This window comes from Solea solea, chromosome 2 (assembly GCF_958295425.1).
Source record: "Solea solea chromosome 2, fSolSol10.1, whole genome shotgun sequence".
NCBI classification, from domain to species: domain Eukaryota; kingdom Metazoa; phylum Chordata; class Actinopteri; order Pleuronectiformes; family Soleidae; genus Solea; species Solea solea.
Genome location: NC_081135.1, coordinates 28,928,142 through 28,945,149, shown reverse-complemented (window position 1 = coordinate 28,945,149; position 17,008 = coordinate 28,928,142). Strand labels below are relative to the sequence as shown.

General features: G+C 39.6%; 1 protein-coding gene and 1 long non-coding RNA gene across 3 annotated transcripts in view; one reads left to right on the top strand and one right to left on the bottom strand.

The window, feature by feature from the left end:
• LOC131455550 (ephrin type-A receptor 6-like) overlaps positions 1 to 17,008 on the bottom strand; it is a 307,078-nt gene that overhangs the window by 2,907 nt on the left and 287,163 nt on the right. For both annotated transcript variants that reach the window (XM_058623250.1, XM_058623249.1), the window contains 6 exons: positions 14,894 to 14,964; positions 12,810 to 12,935; positions 12,209 to 12,394; positions 2,345 to 2,406; positions 1,760 to 1,969; positions 1,531 to 1,680 (listed from right to left, as the gene is read on the bottom strand). In XM_058623250.1, the coding sequence (XP_058479233.1) occupies positions 1,531 to 1,680; positions 1,760 to 1,969; positions 2,345 to 2,406; positions 12,209 to 12,394; positions 12,810 to 12,935; positions 14,894 to 14,964 (805 nt within the window). The remainder of the gene's footprint in view (positions 1 to 1,530; positions 1,681 to 1,759; positions 1,970 to 2,344; positions 2,407 to 12,208; positions 12,395 to 12,809; positions 12,936 to 14,893; positions 14,965 to 17,008) is intronic.
• Positions 5,650 to 10,206, top strand: LOC131455555 (uncharacterized). Its single transcript, XR_009239811.1, has 2 exons — positions 5,650 to 6,305; positions 7,937 to 10,206. It is a non-coding gene; the product is annotated as an uncharacterized LOC131455555 (long non-coding RNA).

Sequence of the window (17,008 nt, the reverse complement as noted above, 5' to 3'; positions counted from 1 at the left end):
ATTTACAGTGTGGCCCCAAATTACTATGAGTAAATATGGTGAAATTGTCAGTATAATCCATTCAGTCTGTATTACATTGTTTGAGCTGCGGTGATGTCATTTTTTTGAGCCAAGTCATCTCCTTTTTTCATGTCACTATGAGGCCGTAAACATCCACAGAGAGTGTAGTGTGAGATGCGTGAATATATGATTATAGCTCTAATGAATAAAATTAATCAAAGCGGGAGGGAAAAAATCACACTGAATTCTTTTTGCATGTTTTTGTTTTTCCCCACAGCGCTTCCTCTTTGCGGTCCTGTGAATTAAAAAAGAAGTTGAAGTCAACTTCATCTACAACTTCCTGTTCCAACTCAGTTATCAATAAGGTTCAAAGCGCACATTACGGGAACTGTAATGGGAAGATACGTGTATGTTTGAGGGGTGCAGGAGTAAGTGGCTGACTGGGATTAAAGGCTGGTTTTGCAGCTTGGCCAGCCCTTTGCCTTGGAAAGAACATCTAAACAATCCCCAAATCCTCCCCAGACCCTGGGACCTTAGTGGATGTGTATGTGTGTGTGTGTGTGTGTGTGTACATGTAGAGATGAGTCTGTGTAAGGGGTTGAAGGGATTACAGTGGAGCTTTCACACTCAGCAGAGAGAGGGATGAATCTGATTCCTCCATGGCCCTTCCAATCCCTGACCACAGCTCACGGATCAGCGGGTTGCTCAGCCACAGTCAATCCACGGCTTTAAACTCCCCCCCCCCCCTGCTGGACCGAAGTCCTCTGAACCTCTGACCTTTACTGCTCTTTTCTGCTCGCTCTCGCTCAGCTTTTTTCGTCCTTTTGGTGATTCTCTGTTTCTAACCTCCTCTCACTCAAGAGGTTGATTTTTGATGTTAGAAAGGCATCAGGGGTCAGATCAAAAAAGGGCAACAATTATAACAGTTATAATGTAATAAAAACGTGGATAAGAAATCCAGCCTGAAGCATTTAACACTACAATCCCTTCATACCTGGAGTTAAAACACAATCACTCCACATACTGTATGTGTCACTACATGGAGTCACAAAGTGTCACAGAGACAGAAAAATCAACAATTCTCTCACTGACATTGCTTCATAATGCCACCCCAGCAGTAAATTACATCTACCTTCATTTATGTGCAAAAGAGAAAGTGGAATATAATTAATTAAGATGTATTTGAGAATCCTCCGGTGAGAAAGCAGCTTGTGATATTTTTAGAATAAACATAAAATTAAACAAAACAAAACTTGATTGAAATGTTTCCTGCAGGATCTAAGTGGGACAAAATACGGCGGAGTGAACGGACTGAACTTGATGGAAAATAAACAAAAAAAAAAAAGGCTCATTAAAACTCAACTTAGATTATTATCAGCTGCGTCTCCCGTCAAAACTTTGTGTTTGTAAAATGAAGTCGAAATTGTAGGATTCTGCAGAGCATTATTTAATCTGAAATATGTGTACGTGCAAATTTACATGAAGTTAACACAGATTATCTGATGACACTCGATATCGTTCAATACTCACGTCCTGATTGGACATCTCCCAATATGGACGTTCCCCGTACGACATCACTTCCCACATGACAATGCCATAACTCCATGCGTCACTGGCCGAGGAGAACTTCCTGTATGAGATGGCCTCGGGGGCCGTCCATCGGATTGGAATCTTACCCCCCTGTTCAAAGACAAACAATATTTAAAATAAAGACACAAATGGGCAAAACGGCGGTAAATAGTGGAATAATCAGGCGTACCGTTGTGGTGTAAGCAGCCTCCGGGTCGTCTTCCAGCACTCGGGACAAGCCGAAGTCTGACACTTTGCACACCAGGTTGCCGTTGACCAGGATGTTCCGCGCTGCCAGGTCTCGGTGAACGTAGCCAATGTCTGACAAGTACTTCATACCCGAGGCGATGCCACGCAGCATTCCAACCAGCTGGATGACAGTGAAGTGGCCGTCGTGTTGCTGACCCCGGGAGAGGATGATACAGAGGTAAAAAAAAAAAAATGAGTGGACGGAGAATGGGTCATTGCAAAAAAACAACAACAAAACAACCCAGATACTGTGGATGCAACCAGGGAGAAAAAGAGTTTGTTAAAACAGGTTTTTTTCCATCATCACCTGGCAACTAAGCTCAAAGTTGCGAAGTGACAGAGTGATCTTGCTATGTGCCTGCGAGGCTGTTAAATGAACTGCTAAACAACATGATGCAGTGCAGTTTCCACAGAGCAAGGCAAAGGCATCGCTGTGCTACGCTTTTGTCTTTGCGTATCAGTGGTTTACACAAACCACCGCGAAGCCAGAAACACACTTGAGCGCTTTGATCATTTCCGGACTCACCCTCAGAAATGAGTCCAGCGATCCGTTTTCGACGTACTCCACCACAATCATCACAGGTCTGCCTGTAAACACACACACACACACACACACACAGAAATCACAATTGTGTGTCTCCTTATCTCTGGAGAACGGGAGCACAAGACTTAAACCAATGCTTATGAAGTCTGTTTGAGATCTGAGATCAGTGCACTATTTTAGACCAAACTCTATTCACTGTTAATCTGTTAACAAAGGCTGTAACACTAAAGGGTTATTGCTCTCTCTGTGTGCGTGTGGAGAGACTGATGCTTTCAAAAACATCATGTGATCCACACAACAGGACATGATCTACTTGTCGTATTATTTATTGAAGTAAATATCAAAGGCCGGTGTGGTTGTTTTTTAGATCAAGGACACCACCTGAGGCAGAGTTTCATGGGAATATTTAGTCATTTGACCTCAATGCTGTGTGTGTGTGTGTACGCGTAATACTTAAATAACTAAAGGACTTAAATAAATAACCAGGACTTAATAATAACAACTCGTGGTGGGATCTACTTTAAAGCCACTGATGATAGTGTGATATGTTCATTATAAGAGTGGGGAATTGTTCTTTGGTTTTAACCATCGTATATATACATACTGTACATATACATATACACATACTGTACATATACATTTACATTTTTTGCATTACTGTATACACATTCAGTTTATAATTTCATACATTTATATTCCGAGTTTATACCGTAGGAAAGAGTATTAGGGCCACATGTAAAAAGAAAAAGAAAACAGCATCAATTCCTAGATTAAAGTCAGAATTCCATGAAAAAAGTCAGAATTCCGAGATTAAAGAAAGTCAGAATTCTGAGGGAAATAAATTCAGAATTCCGAGATTAAAGAAAGTCAGAATTCTGAGATTAAAGAAAATCAGAATTCCGAGATTAAAGAAAATCAGAATTCCGAGATTAAAGAAAATCAGAATTCTGGGGGAAAAAAATTCAGAATTTCCGAGATTAAAGAAAGTCAGAATTGTGAGGGAAAAAAATTCAGAATTCCGAGATTAAAGAAAGTCAGAATTCTGAGGGAAAAAAATTCAGAATTCCGAGATTAAAGAAAGTCAGAATTCCGAGATTAAAGAAAGTCAGAATTGTGAGGGAAAAAATTCAGAATTCCGAGATTAAAGAAAGTCAGAATTCTGAGGGGAAAAAAATTCAGAATTCCGAGATTAAAGAAAGTCAGAATTCCGAGAATAAAGAAAGTCACACTTTTTTCTCAGAATTCCTGCCGTTTAATTTTTCTTTCTTTCATTCAATTTTTTCTTACACTCTTCCGTAATGCCTATGTTTGTTTATATAGTTGTAATTTTGCAATTTTTTGCTATTCTTTTACTCTTGTCTATCTTTTAGCACAATATGTTCTTACTTTCTATTGCTGCTGTAACAATTTCCCAGTCTGGAATCAATAAAGTCCGCCTGTCCGTCCATTCATCCATCTATCTATCTATACATATACTGTACATAAAAACAGCAAGTCTTAAGAGGAAAGAAAGCAGGAGAAAGTGTGTTTAATATTGCTGCTAGTGTAAGACATTAAGAAGCAGTGAAATAAAATAAGAGTGAGCTGTGGAAACACACTGACTATCAGCAGTGGATTGAAACATCAACTACTTTCTCTTTCCATGTTGAACTGCTCAGTGTGTGACCTGTTGTGCATTCATCGTTGACACAAAGCATTGATTACAAGCAGATGTAAGACTGTTTTACAGCTGCGACGCAGTGTTCCAGGGCTTATGTGCTGGTGAGCAGTAAACTGTTGTGAACAGCTGCAAAGATAAATAAAAGAGTTGCTGCAGTGAAGTAAGACCGTGGTATCACTTTAAATTCCAGCTACTTTTTTTTTACCACTCAAATGGGAACGGGTCAAATCAATAAAAGGTGTAGCGCCGCAATATCAGTACAAATGCGTGTAATGCAAAAGAGTGTTCATCTGAATGGATGCAGAATCTGTCCTTGTTTCTCATTACGAGACCACTTGCAATGGGTCTTTATGGAGTTAAAGCATTCCATTACAATTTCACGGGCTTGTGCAACTCCATAAAAGTATAGACCGAGCAACATTGCTGTCCTTGCTCTATACTCTGCAGCAGTGTTTACAGTTACAGGCAAACGCAGCGCGTGCCACATCACAACAAACCTAAACGACATCTGTCATCATTGTTTGACAGCCTTGTAGATGTTTGGGGAAAATCTTTTTAACAGACAGACAATGACAACCACAATGACAGTGGCTGCTTAAATGGCTACAGCAGACACAGAAAAGCCAGGTGAGATGTTAATCATGTGTTTACAGTGGGTTACGTATTTAAAGGAATACTTCACCGATTTGCATTTGGCTTTGTATTACTGGAATAGGGGTAGCATTTTTGAAAAATTGTGCTTCCCAACCTCAAGGTCAAGAAATATCTTCATTCTTTTTTTTGTTGCGTGCCCACCAGTGACATTTGGTCCGAGGCTTGAAACTGCAACGCTATCTCCGCACTTTTTTTAGACCCACTCATTCCCAGAATGTAAACAGTGTCTGGTGGGCACGTAACAAAGAAAAGAATGAAGATATTTCTCAACTCAGGGGAAACCGAGGTTGGGAAGCACAATTTATCAAAAATACTACCTCTATTCTAGTAATACAAAGCTAAATGCAAACCTGTGAAGTATTCCTTTAATGTGTATCTGTGTTTATGTCTGTGCAAGATGGAGTGGGGCGGGGGTGGGGGGCGTCCAGACGACAAGAAAGAAGGAAAGAAACCAACGACAAAAAACTGCTCAGACCTTATTGGTTCAGCCTCATTAAAACACAACGTACTGTGTTTAAAAGCTTTAGATCAAGCAGATACAGTATAGTATCTCACCTTTGTGTTGCTTTTTTAAGCACAGCTTCCTAATAAAGTGTTTACTTTTCCTCATAATCAGCACCCGAGGCACCAAAGGTTACTAATAACACGGAGGAAAATGCACAAATGGGAATTCTCTGTTTCAAGTAGTTTCTGTCATTTGTAAAGGAGGGCGACAGTAAGGACGGCCTTGCAAATACAACATTTCAGCGTACGCACGATAAAGAAACACTATTTTCTGAAGCTTTCTTGTGAGGATACCTACACACAACATTAGCACAAGCTTAAAATCAACAGAGTAAAACGGGAATATTAAGGGTTCATCCTGGAGTGTGTGCTTATAGGTCACATCTTCAGGCTTTACAAAACGCATTTTTTCGTCTTCTTATATGTCATGATTAATTTTATTTTGCATATTTTAAAAACAACCTGTTATGGGAATTACGTACCTCATGCAATACATGAAGACAAATGTTCAATGCAACCTATGTGACCTGAGACCATTGACACTTTGTATTGCTAATGTAACTGTTTGATGCGACTTGTGACAAGTGACCATTTGGATTGTTTTAGGAACTGTTTGATGTGACTTGGGAATAGAGACAAAAGGGCCAGCGAGATAACAAACCCTGCAGAGGCGGGGGTCTGCACTTTATGGCAGGGCGATAGCTGACCCATTGAGACAGATAAATACCTTGCGATTCCTACAAGACAGGGAGTCTTCACGTTGTAACTGATCCTGTGTGTTGCTTTGTGAATGCTCCTCTTGTACAAGATTAAAACCCTTGTTTGGACACTGAGCTGACTTCCGATCTCCTTCCTATGGATCTCAATTCTTTTGACAACTTGGCGCCCAACGTGGGGCCCCAATACCTGTCGCTCTCTTCACATCAACGGACCTGAAGACCTTGCAAGGCGGAGGTATGAAAAAAGAAATCCTCCTAGAAGTCCTCCACCACAGGGCTCTTAAAGCTCTGTTTTGGTCAGGGAGGCCAGGTTCTGTGAAGAGTGGGACAGTGACGGGGCCAACCAAGGAGGTTGAGACGGATCAGCCAGACAAACATTGAGTCAGGGACTCAAATCATCAAAAGGGTAAGAAACAACCATTTCTAAATTTAAAAACAAATTCAGCTCAAAAGTAACAACAGTTAGTTGAATATGCGGTGCCAGTAACGAAAGAAACTGTAAGTCATGGTATTCTTCTGCTGAAGTGAAAATTGAGCATAGCAATTCGGCAGATAAAAAGTAGCAACAGTAAGTTTGAATATGCGGTGCCAGTAACGAAAGAAGCTGTAAGTCATGGTATTCTTCTACTGAAGTGAAAAAACCGGTACAGAAACGGATCGATCCTAGCTCATTTAAAATAGATAAAAAGCAAGTCAGGGACTTGGGGGAGCAGAACTCTCTTAGATTTAAAAGCAAGTCAGGGACTTGGGGGAGCAGGACTCTCTTAGATTTAGGGCAGGGACCTAAAAATGATTACTGTCTTTGGAAGGACAAGGTTTAAACTAATCCCTCAGGGCTGAGAAAACAACAGGCGTCGGGGTCTGGGACCCAAAGCAAGTCAGGGACTTGGGGGAGCAGAACTCTCTTAGACAAACCGGTAAAATATATAGATCAAATTTCCGCTAATAAGTAACAACAGTTAGTTGAATATGCGGTGCCAGTAACGAAAGAAGCTGTAAGTCATGGTATTCTTCTACTTAGTGAAAATTTAGCATAGAATTGGCAAACTTAGGATACAAACTCTTTTAAAGTCGACATATATATTGTGTGTTAAATGTTGTCTTGTGTTGTTTTGTGTTTTGTGATGTTTTAATGTGTGCGCCATGGCTTTGTGTTGTTTTATGTGCCTGGTGACATAGGCTCAGGCTGCAGAGTGTTTGTGGGGAAAAGCTGTTTTGACAAGAGGTCATTGCAGGCTGTGAAGCCACAAGGGCTGCTGATGGAGAGATGGTCCTTTTTCAGTGAAAAGCAAAATACCAAATTTTATTTGGGATTTGTTCCTGATAGTGGATGCATTGTTAAAAACAAGAATAGATAAATAAATAATAATGATAATGGTAATAATGATAATAATAAAATAAAATTGAATAAAATAGAGTTGAAGGACATTTAATTATTTAATTTAGGCTATAGTTAATAATATAATAGGATTAAATTGGTTCTACGAGCTGACTCCTTGTGGTGAATGAGACCAGCTGTGTTGGTGGGGGGAGACTCACACACAGTGACAGAGAGAAGGGGAGTGTCAGATACAAAAGTAAATTTCATAGGAAAAACTAGAAATGAGCAAGAACCAAAATAATAGATTGGAGGCTTGATTAAAATATATAAAATAATAATAATAATAATAATAATAATATATATAAAAAAAATAAAAAAAAAGGAACCTTAAAATAAAAGTATGAATAAAATTTAAGGTAATTTTTATATCAAAATGGGAAATGGTAATAGTTGTTATAAATGTTGTGTTGAACCTGACGAGGTTCAATATGAAGGTGATGCAAAACGAATGGGCCAAAAGGCACTAGATAATGTAAAGTATATAAAAAGATGGGAAAATAAATATGGATTTAGATGAAAATTACAGGTAGAAGAATGTAAAAAAAAACTGGTAGAAAAGAGAGAGGATGAAGAAAGGAAAAGTCAGGAGAAAGAGGAAAAAGAAAATGATAAAAAAAAAAGTAATAAACTTTATCCTGTTTTGTACTCCAACTGAGATAAACAGGAGGATGATGATTATGTGCCTCTGGGTTCCCATCTCAACCCTCCCCCGTACGTCAACCCTCAACTACCGCCGCCTCCTGCACAGGACTCCGCTCCAGCCCTTCACCCTCCTCTCTCTACTCCTACCCTCTCCGCTCCAACACAGACAGAAAAAAACATAGAAGATCCAAGAACACGCTCTGGTAAGTGGTATAATTCTTATAACCCTCCTAACATGCCAATACTCTCTCCTCCAAAGAAGTCAGTGATTTTAAATGTAGAAGGAGAAGAAATGTATCCAATGATAGAAATGCCCAACCCGAGAGCTGAGGATGGACAGGATGCAACAATGTTAACCATGGAGGCTGGAGGGGGAGAGGCAGAGGAGCAGGACGGGGAGGACGGAGATTTGGAGATGAGAGCTGCTACAACTGTGGCAAATTTGGACATTGGGCTCAAAGGTGTCCCGCTCTAAAGGGCAGGACACACAGAGGCTGGTGGGAAAGAGGAAGAGGAGGAGGAGGAGGAGGGGGACCCAGACGAGTTGATGATTCATCAGCGATACTAGTCAATAAACCAGGTCATGCACTCACACACAAACACATACATACCAGGACACAGAAGATGAGGAGGAAGAAGTATGTACACTAGAAAACACTGAAGTATTTTTGAGTATAAACCAAAAGCCATAGTCACCCTGTTGGTTAATAATCATAAAACTTGTTTTCTATGCGATACTGAAGCATGCAAAATAATAATTGGAGAAGATGAATGCGGTAGTAAATTACCACTTCAACACTGTAAAGGTATGAAGGTGAGATCTGTAACAGGACACATAGTCACAAAGCCACTTAGTCGACCTGTGTCGATTACTGATCTGAGAACAAAATAATTTGTTTAAATTAAAACAATATTGAGTCATGGGATTACCCATGTCTCAACAGGAGGGATGGTATCTACAATAGATAAACATATTTACTAAAAATGTATGCCTAATGTATCAATAGATAAACATATTTACTAAAAATGTATGCCTAATGTATTCTAAGCACAATGCTCAAGGCAGACTAGTCAATAAAACCAGATCCAGCTCCACAGGAGGGCCAATTAATCCAGGAGATTGGGGGTTGGTGAAGTGGTCAGCTTCACACTGGGAAGGGCCCTATCAACTACTACTGTCGACACCTACAGCAGTACACATAGCTGAAAGACAGACAATGGATCACACACTTCAAAAGAGAACAACCCTATCTGTAGAGTAAGAAAAAAAAAAATTCAGGTTTCAAAGAACCTCTGATTGGATGGCTTTGGAAAATGGGCAGGTTCTATACGTTATCTGTAGCTGTGATGATTGATATTCTAATCACTTGTGGATTTTGTATTCCTGTTTGAGAGGACTGTTACAGAGACTCAGGACACCGCTTTAAAAAAAAAAAAAACAACAACAAAAAAAAACTATGCTGCATGAAAGAGTCCCCACCACCGATGACCACCGAGAGGACTACAAGAATGCAGCACCAGAAAATGTTACATCTGATTTGACTAATGATGATCTATATGGTACAATGTGTGATGAAGATAAGAACAACATGGTTTAAGAAAATTTTGTTTATGTGTTTATTCTACCGATTATGATGGTACTACAGGAAATCTAGAAGTTGTAGTGTTCTGAATTGGTCCCCATTGAATTCGTTTTGGGATAACAATATAATCAAGATGTTTTTGAATGTATCTTTTATGCCTTGTCAAATGGAGTACCTGCGTGTGGTTGCCGGGGCAGCGGGACCGTGAGAGAGTTTCCCTATCTAGAAAGAAAATGGTTAATTGGAATGTTTTGAACTGCTCGATAGGGTTTTCGCTCTCACACTCTACAACATTTGTTATAATTATGCTTAAGCATAAACAGGAGGGATATGTTATGGGAATTACGTACCTCATGCAATACATGAAGACAAATGTTCAATGCAACCTATGTGACCTGAGACCATTGACACTTTGTATTGCTAATGTAACTGTTTGATGCGACTTGTGACAAGTGACCATTTGGATTGTTTTAGGAACTGTTTGATGTGACTTGGGAATAGAGACAAAAGGGCCAGCGAGATAACAAACCCTGCAGAGGCGGGGGTCTGCACTTTATGGCAGGGCGATAGCTGACCCATTGAGACAGATAAATACCTTGCGATTCCTACAAGACAGGGAGTCTTCACGTTGTAACTGATCCTGTGTGTTGCTTTGTGAATGCTCCTCTTGTACAAGATTAAAACCCTTGTTTGGACACTGAGCTGACTTCCGATCTCCTTCCTATGGATCTCAATTCTTTTGACACAACCAAACAGTACTTTTTGCTCAGGTGTGTTTATATAGAATAAACTCTTATAGAAAATCTTTTTGCCTAGGTTGTGCTGAAAAAAAACATAGTAATACTTCACTAACTAACATAGTAATGGGGAAAAAAGCAGCCTAAACGCTCTGTGTTCTCAGGGTTAAGACCAAACACGTCAATGCTATTTTTAAACCATCAAACTTCTTACCGTTCTATCCTTAAATGTACAGATGCCGTCTCTACACACAAGCCCAGCAGGAATAGACGGGGAATTATTTGATCAAGCTTGGCTTTCCTGTGCTAATTAGCAAGGCCCGAAAAAACAATATGCAGTGCAGCGCCTGAACAATAACAAACACACCTGTTTACCACAGTCTAATGTGTCACCTGTTTTTTTTTGGTGCAGGTATGGCAGTCAGTCACAGCACAATACTTCCCATAATTAGTCTCTGAAGAAACAACAACAGATGGGGAGGAATGGAAGACGGAGGCAGTGAGAGAAAGACAAACTGACAGGTATACTGTGAATTTATGCATACCTATATGGTATGTCCCACTGACAAGCTGAGGTGGCTGCTGCTTGTGTGATTCAGACTATATAGTGTATTCATGTGTGTGTGTGTACACACTATGGGATAGACTTCCTGTCTTATAAACACAGATGAGTTCAAACCTGGTAATCCCAGTTTTCTCATATTGGACGACCCACTTTCAACCGTTTTACAACGTTTTCCTTGTTTGTGATGTGAAATGTTTAAAAAAGCGACACTGTTCCATATTCAAATGTTGGTGTTTTAGTATGTTAATTACAAAAAGATGACACAATTAGGACAGCAGTTGAGTAGAGTGCGACCATGTCGCGCTAAAAACCAAGATAATAAACATAATACTGATAATTGCTTGAATTGGTTCAGCCAGAGAGTCTTTTAGTCGTCTTTAGTTGCTATAGAGATGGAAGATTATCAATCTATTAGTGGCAAAACATCAACAATCTGGAGATTTGATAATCATAATAATGGTATTATCAGCCTTTTAAAAAAACTCTTATCCGTTGAATCCTCATCAGTGGGGTCAGAGCTGAGCGGTGTCCCCTAAATGCAGGAGGGGGACAGTTTGAAAGTCTCCACGAGACACATTTATATTCACAGTGATGTCTTGGTTTATATGCCCCCTGTAAAATCAACCATATGTTGCACCAGGTGAGCCCCGTAAAACAGAGCTCATTAACAACTTCATATACACACACACGCGCAAAAACACTGTGTTAACTATACGCTGACAAATTCTTTTGTTTCACAGTAACAAAAAGAAATATATCGTTTTTTTATGGACTACAATATATTAATATATTATATATAAGTATATAGGTATATATAGTAGATATGTGTCCATTCAAACAACACAAAGCATTAATTTTCCTTTTAATAGTAGGATTATATACTATATATACTAAAATACTAGTATTTTAATAGAAAAATAATAAGAAAAATAATAAAAATGTGTATATAACACAACACTCAAATGTTTAGCGCAGAGTCACTGCAGGTATCGGTAGCAACAGCGACATATGAGTTTATTTCAACCTACTCCTTTTTGTTTTTTTCACCCGCACTTGTTTATCTTTATATCTTTGTTAAACTTTTTATTTCATGTTCAAAATTCATTCATCTGACAGAAATGCAGACAAAGCACAGTTAAATCAAGTTAATTCTGTGGCAACCGGTCAAAAATCACCCTACTGGACGACACCAGCTGTGTCCACTCATATGTGCTGGACATATGAGTCTATTCTAGTCTATTTTCCTGCAAAAAGGAACATAATACAAAACTGACATCCTCCTCCTCAGGAAAATGTTTACCGAGGTTATAAATCAAGTGGAAAGTAGGATCAAATGACGGACTTTACAGGCTCCACAAATGACCATGTGGCACATATATACAAAATCAAATCTCCTCTTACTTTTGGTGACGACGCCCTCCAACCGGATGATGTTGGGGTGGTCAAACTGGCCCATGATTGACGCCTCACGCAGGAAGTCCCGCCTCTGTCGCTCCACATAGCCTCCTTTAAGTGTCTTTATCGCCACGGAGATCTCCTTCTTTCCAGGTGTTCTGAGGCGACCACTGCACACCTCGCCAAACTCACCTACAGTACAGAAACACACACAGGCAACTCAACACCATCATCATCATGTGCCACCTGGGGGCAGTGTTGCAATTCTCATCAAAACCCCAGCATTACGTGCCTGATTCCACATAGCATAATAAAATTCTCTCTCCCCCCCCCTTCTAAAAAAAGCCCAGAATCTATTCTTACACCTTCTTTTGTTCTTTAAGCCATTATAGCTTTAATATTCCTGCAGTCAGAGCAGAGACAATGACAGTGAGACACTGGGAAATGGGAAAAAAAAGGGCACCCTCTTTAGTGTGTATAATGGGGCAGAGGGAGTTCACAGCAAACATATGTCTGTAATGAAATCAGATAATCTCTTTTGGCACATTTAAAGTTATTATTGATCAGCATGAATGAGTGGGAAACAAATGTGTGTGTGTGTGTTTACCAGCTCCGATCACCCTCTCGATGCGGATCCTGCATGGGTCGATCTCCTTGGTGAACTCGTGGACAGCCTGTGTGGGGTCCTCGTATGTGTCAGGGTCTACATAGGTCTTTATTCCTGGGATGGGGACTGTGGATATAGGACAGAGACAGAGAGTGTGACTGCGGTGTTTTATATGCCTCTCGGCATGTAAGGCAGGGGGGGTGTCAAACTCATGTTAGTTCAGGGCTCACATACAGCGAAATTTGATATCAAGTGGACCAGACTAGTAAAATAATAGCATAATAACCACATTTCGTGAGAAAAACAAGTGCAATGTCAAGAATTTTATGCTCAATTTAGCATTTACAAATGTGCATTATAACTTACAGATCACAGTGGACTTGTATGATTCTGAGACCGAAAATTACAGTATTTCACATTACGATTAGAATGTGAAATACTGTAATTTTCACAAATTCATCCTGAGGGCCAGGTTGGGGCCTCTGGTGGGCCGTACGTTTGACGCCCCCGTATAATTCACACCCTTATAACATATTATTTAAGATAAAATGCATTTTTGTTTAGAAATAAAAACAATCGTGAGGCTATACGGTAGCTTCTGTTAGTCTTGATTCACACTCAACCTTTCAACATTCACACTCTGCTGCCTTCTTCACTGGCTAAAAATATAAGGTAGGAACCGGGAATCAAACAATGAACCAGTTACCAAAGTAAGTCAACGGCACAGGACACAGCTCTCACACACACACACACACACACACTGATGCCTCTGTGTTGTGAGTGTGCAGAAAAGTCAGTTCCCACAAGATCAATCACTACTTTATCCTTAAATAATTAATCATGCAAACACCAAGAATGCCTACACTGCACGGTCCATTCAACTTAGATTTAGCATTCTGCCAAAAGACTTTTTTTCCCTTCTATTTTTGCATTCATCACTAACAGTGATGTCACAGGACATGGAATAACAAACACAAGAGTGATTCGATCACACTGTTGACAAAATGTCTTAAGAGACGTAGAGACTCCACTGAAATTGATCACGAGAAATCAGACGGGTCACCCTGTCTGCTGAAAGAGAGAGCAGGCACATGTTTTTCTGTCCTTCGTTTCAGTATCAGAGCGCCTGATTATTTGATTCTAGCTCCTTATCAAGGCAGGACATCCACCAGTGCTGAAGTGTCCTTGAGCAAGTCAATGGAACGGGGTGGTAAAAAAGTTTCTTTTTCTTTTGGGACCAATACCTTTTCCCCAAAAAAGAGTGTTGAACACAACACTCAGTGCTCCTGTGCCCAAAGGTGTGGATTGCAGTGAGCCGTGCGGCAGCTTGTTAGCTACTTTAAAATCTAATTTATTATGTGATCTAACCTTAGCCTCTCTGACTGCAGTCTCAAAGCAGTTTTCCTCTTAAAAAATCTTCCTCACTGTTTGCCCTCAAACTCATCATTTCTTTGTACTTTCTCCTTTTGTAATTTGTATTCCAGTCTTCATATTTCTGTCCTCATTGTACTCAGTTCAGTGCCACCATTTAGACACTTTATCTGATTTGACACTGAAAGAAATGTCACGTCACAGTGGGAAAAGCACAGGTGCAAACTAGAGAAAACAAACCTCTGCCAAGGCCAGTTTCTCACAGTGTCAATACAAAACGTCCTGAATCCTCATCTGCATCCAGATCACCAACAAAATGTAATCATCTCTTCACTGAGTTATTACCTACATCCCGAGAACATTTGATCGAAATCAGTCCTTTACTTTGTGAGTTATGCTGCTCAAAGGCAGACGGATAGATCAATAAACATGACCAAAAACACATCCTTCTTTGATGGAGGTAATAGTGAAATTTCATTTCTTCATCTTCAGGCTGCCTACTGGCTCTCTGTCACACTGTCCTAAATAATTGAACCAAAAGAGCCATCATTAATGTTATCAGACAACGCTGTGTTTTTTTCCCCATACTGAAATTGAAAACATCTAAACGTGGAGAGAAAAAAAAAAAGGGAAAAAGATTTTGATTTGTCTGATATCTACAGGCACCAGGCAAACACTGAGTTAAAACAGGAGAGAGGAGACTAATGACTTACCAAGTCCATTCTGATAATCGGTCCTCCTTTTCTCCTCTGAGGTAATCTTGGCCTTAAAGTACCACTGGCACCTGAAAAACAAACACTTTGAATGAAACTGAGAGGCCAATGGGAAAAAAAGGAGTGGTAATATTGTTTTTCTTGGATATGTGCTTGGAATCGGAGTCTCTGTGTATTTGTTTGTGTGTGTTCTTGTATGTGTATCTTTGTGAGGACCAAAATATCTATACACCATTATAGCGGAGGTGGAAAGAGTACTGAAATATTCTACTCAAGTAGAAGTACCACTATTTTGATAACATTTGACTTGAGTGCAAGTAAAAGTACTATTCTAAAAATGTACTCAAGTTAAAGTAAAAAAAAAAAAGAGTAAAAGATACTTAGTTACTTTTTTAACAAGGTTGGGGTTCTTCACACAAATCTCACATAAATTGGTTTTAATTAAAGGCAAACCTTTACTAATTAAAGTAAAAAATAAAATATGTAAAGACATGTGTCAGTCAAAATGGGTCAAAGGTCACAAATGTCACTTACTCAGGGACCTTAATTAACGCCAATTCACCTGTCCTCGTCATTCACCTGTCCTCATTAATCACCTGTCCTGGTCATTCCCCTGTCCTCGTCATTCACATGTCCTCGCTGTCACCTGTCCTCATCGTTCACCTGTCCTCGTCGTTCACCTGTCATCGTCGTTCACCTGTCATCATCGTTCACTGCCAAAGTTTCTAGTACGTGATTTTTATTTGTTTATGTATTTTTTAATTCAGGCCAACATTTTTTTTACTCAGTAACGGATATGACTTTAAACAACAATACTTGTGAAGAACAATACTTCTAAAAAAACTTTCCACCTCTGCTATAGGGAGAGGACATGTTGGACCTCACATTCTGTCACCACTTAAAATAGCTGGTGAGGGTTAGAATTTGCTTTAGGTTAGGATTAGGGTAAGGTTAGGGTTAGGCATTTAGTTGTGATGGTTAAAGTTAAGGTGGGGCTTGGGAATGCACTATATCAATGACCATCCTCACTATGCAACCATGTGTGAGTATGTGTGAGACATTGCGATAAAATATTCATTATGTAAAACTTTCAGCACATTTTCTTTATCTGTATTTTTATACTGAAGCACATGCACCAATTTGCAGATTGCATGTGTTATTTCACAACCTTACACTGAGCAAGTAGAACAAGAATGATGTGATGTACGTTTATACCTCAGAGGCTACAGTTTTAGATCCATAACAAGCCCAGGAAAGTTTTTTTACCATTCACAGTGACAAAACCAGGCAATATTACAGTATAAAATGACAGAAACGTATGATTTGTAGAAAAATTCAGAGAGGGTAACAATCAAATGGTGACTTCAGGATAAAATAATGAAGATGGAGGTCATGTGATTGGGCGGCTCAATCTAAACAACACACAGAGAAATAGTGCAAGTGCAAACACATAAACAAATTAGAAATCAATCCATCCATCCACCTCAGAGTCGATGGAGAGTCACAGTGGAGGCTGGACAGTTCATCAGCCTTTTACAGAGTTACAGAGGTTACAGTTTCCTGTTAACCTAACTTTAATCATACAGTGGGAGAAACCAGCAAGAGCCATCGAGCCATTTGGCTGCCACAGATTTGAAAATGCTTGCCAAAATGAATGAAAAGAACAGACACTCACACTGCCAGTGCGGGTTTGTGTGAGCATTTATCTGGCCTCAGTGACATATCTGGCCCAATGACTGCTGAAACGCCGCTGCCAAATAAAAAAGAGTCTGAAAAGCCGAATGATTAGATGGCAACATCTGCAAAAACACAAAGTATCCATTTATGGCAAAGAGCAGTATGAGGACATGTGACCCACAGCTCAATAATGTGACCAACACCTAATCAAACTTTGTGTGTTTATAATATCATGACTTTACAACCCTTAGTTTTCAGTGCACTAACTGACAAATAAACACAAACCAGTTATCATTTGCTTTTGCTAAACTTGCTCATTAAGTCAAACATCTGGTCTAATGTTCAATTAATGACCGTTTGTCATCCCAATATAGTTCTCCATTACCTCAATGTTTGGTAATGGCTCAACTCAAACTCACGGTGCACTGTTAACAAATG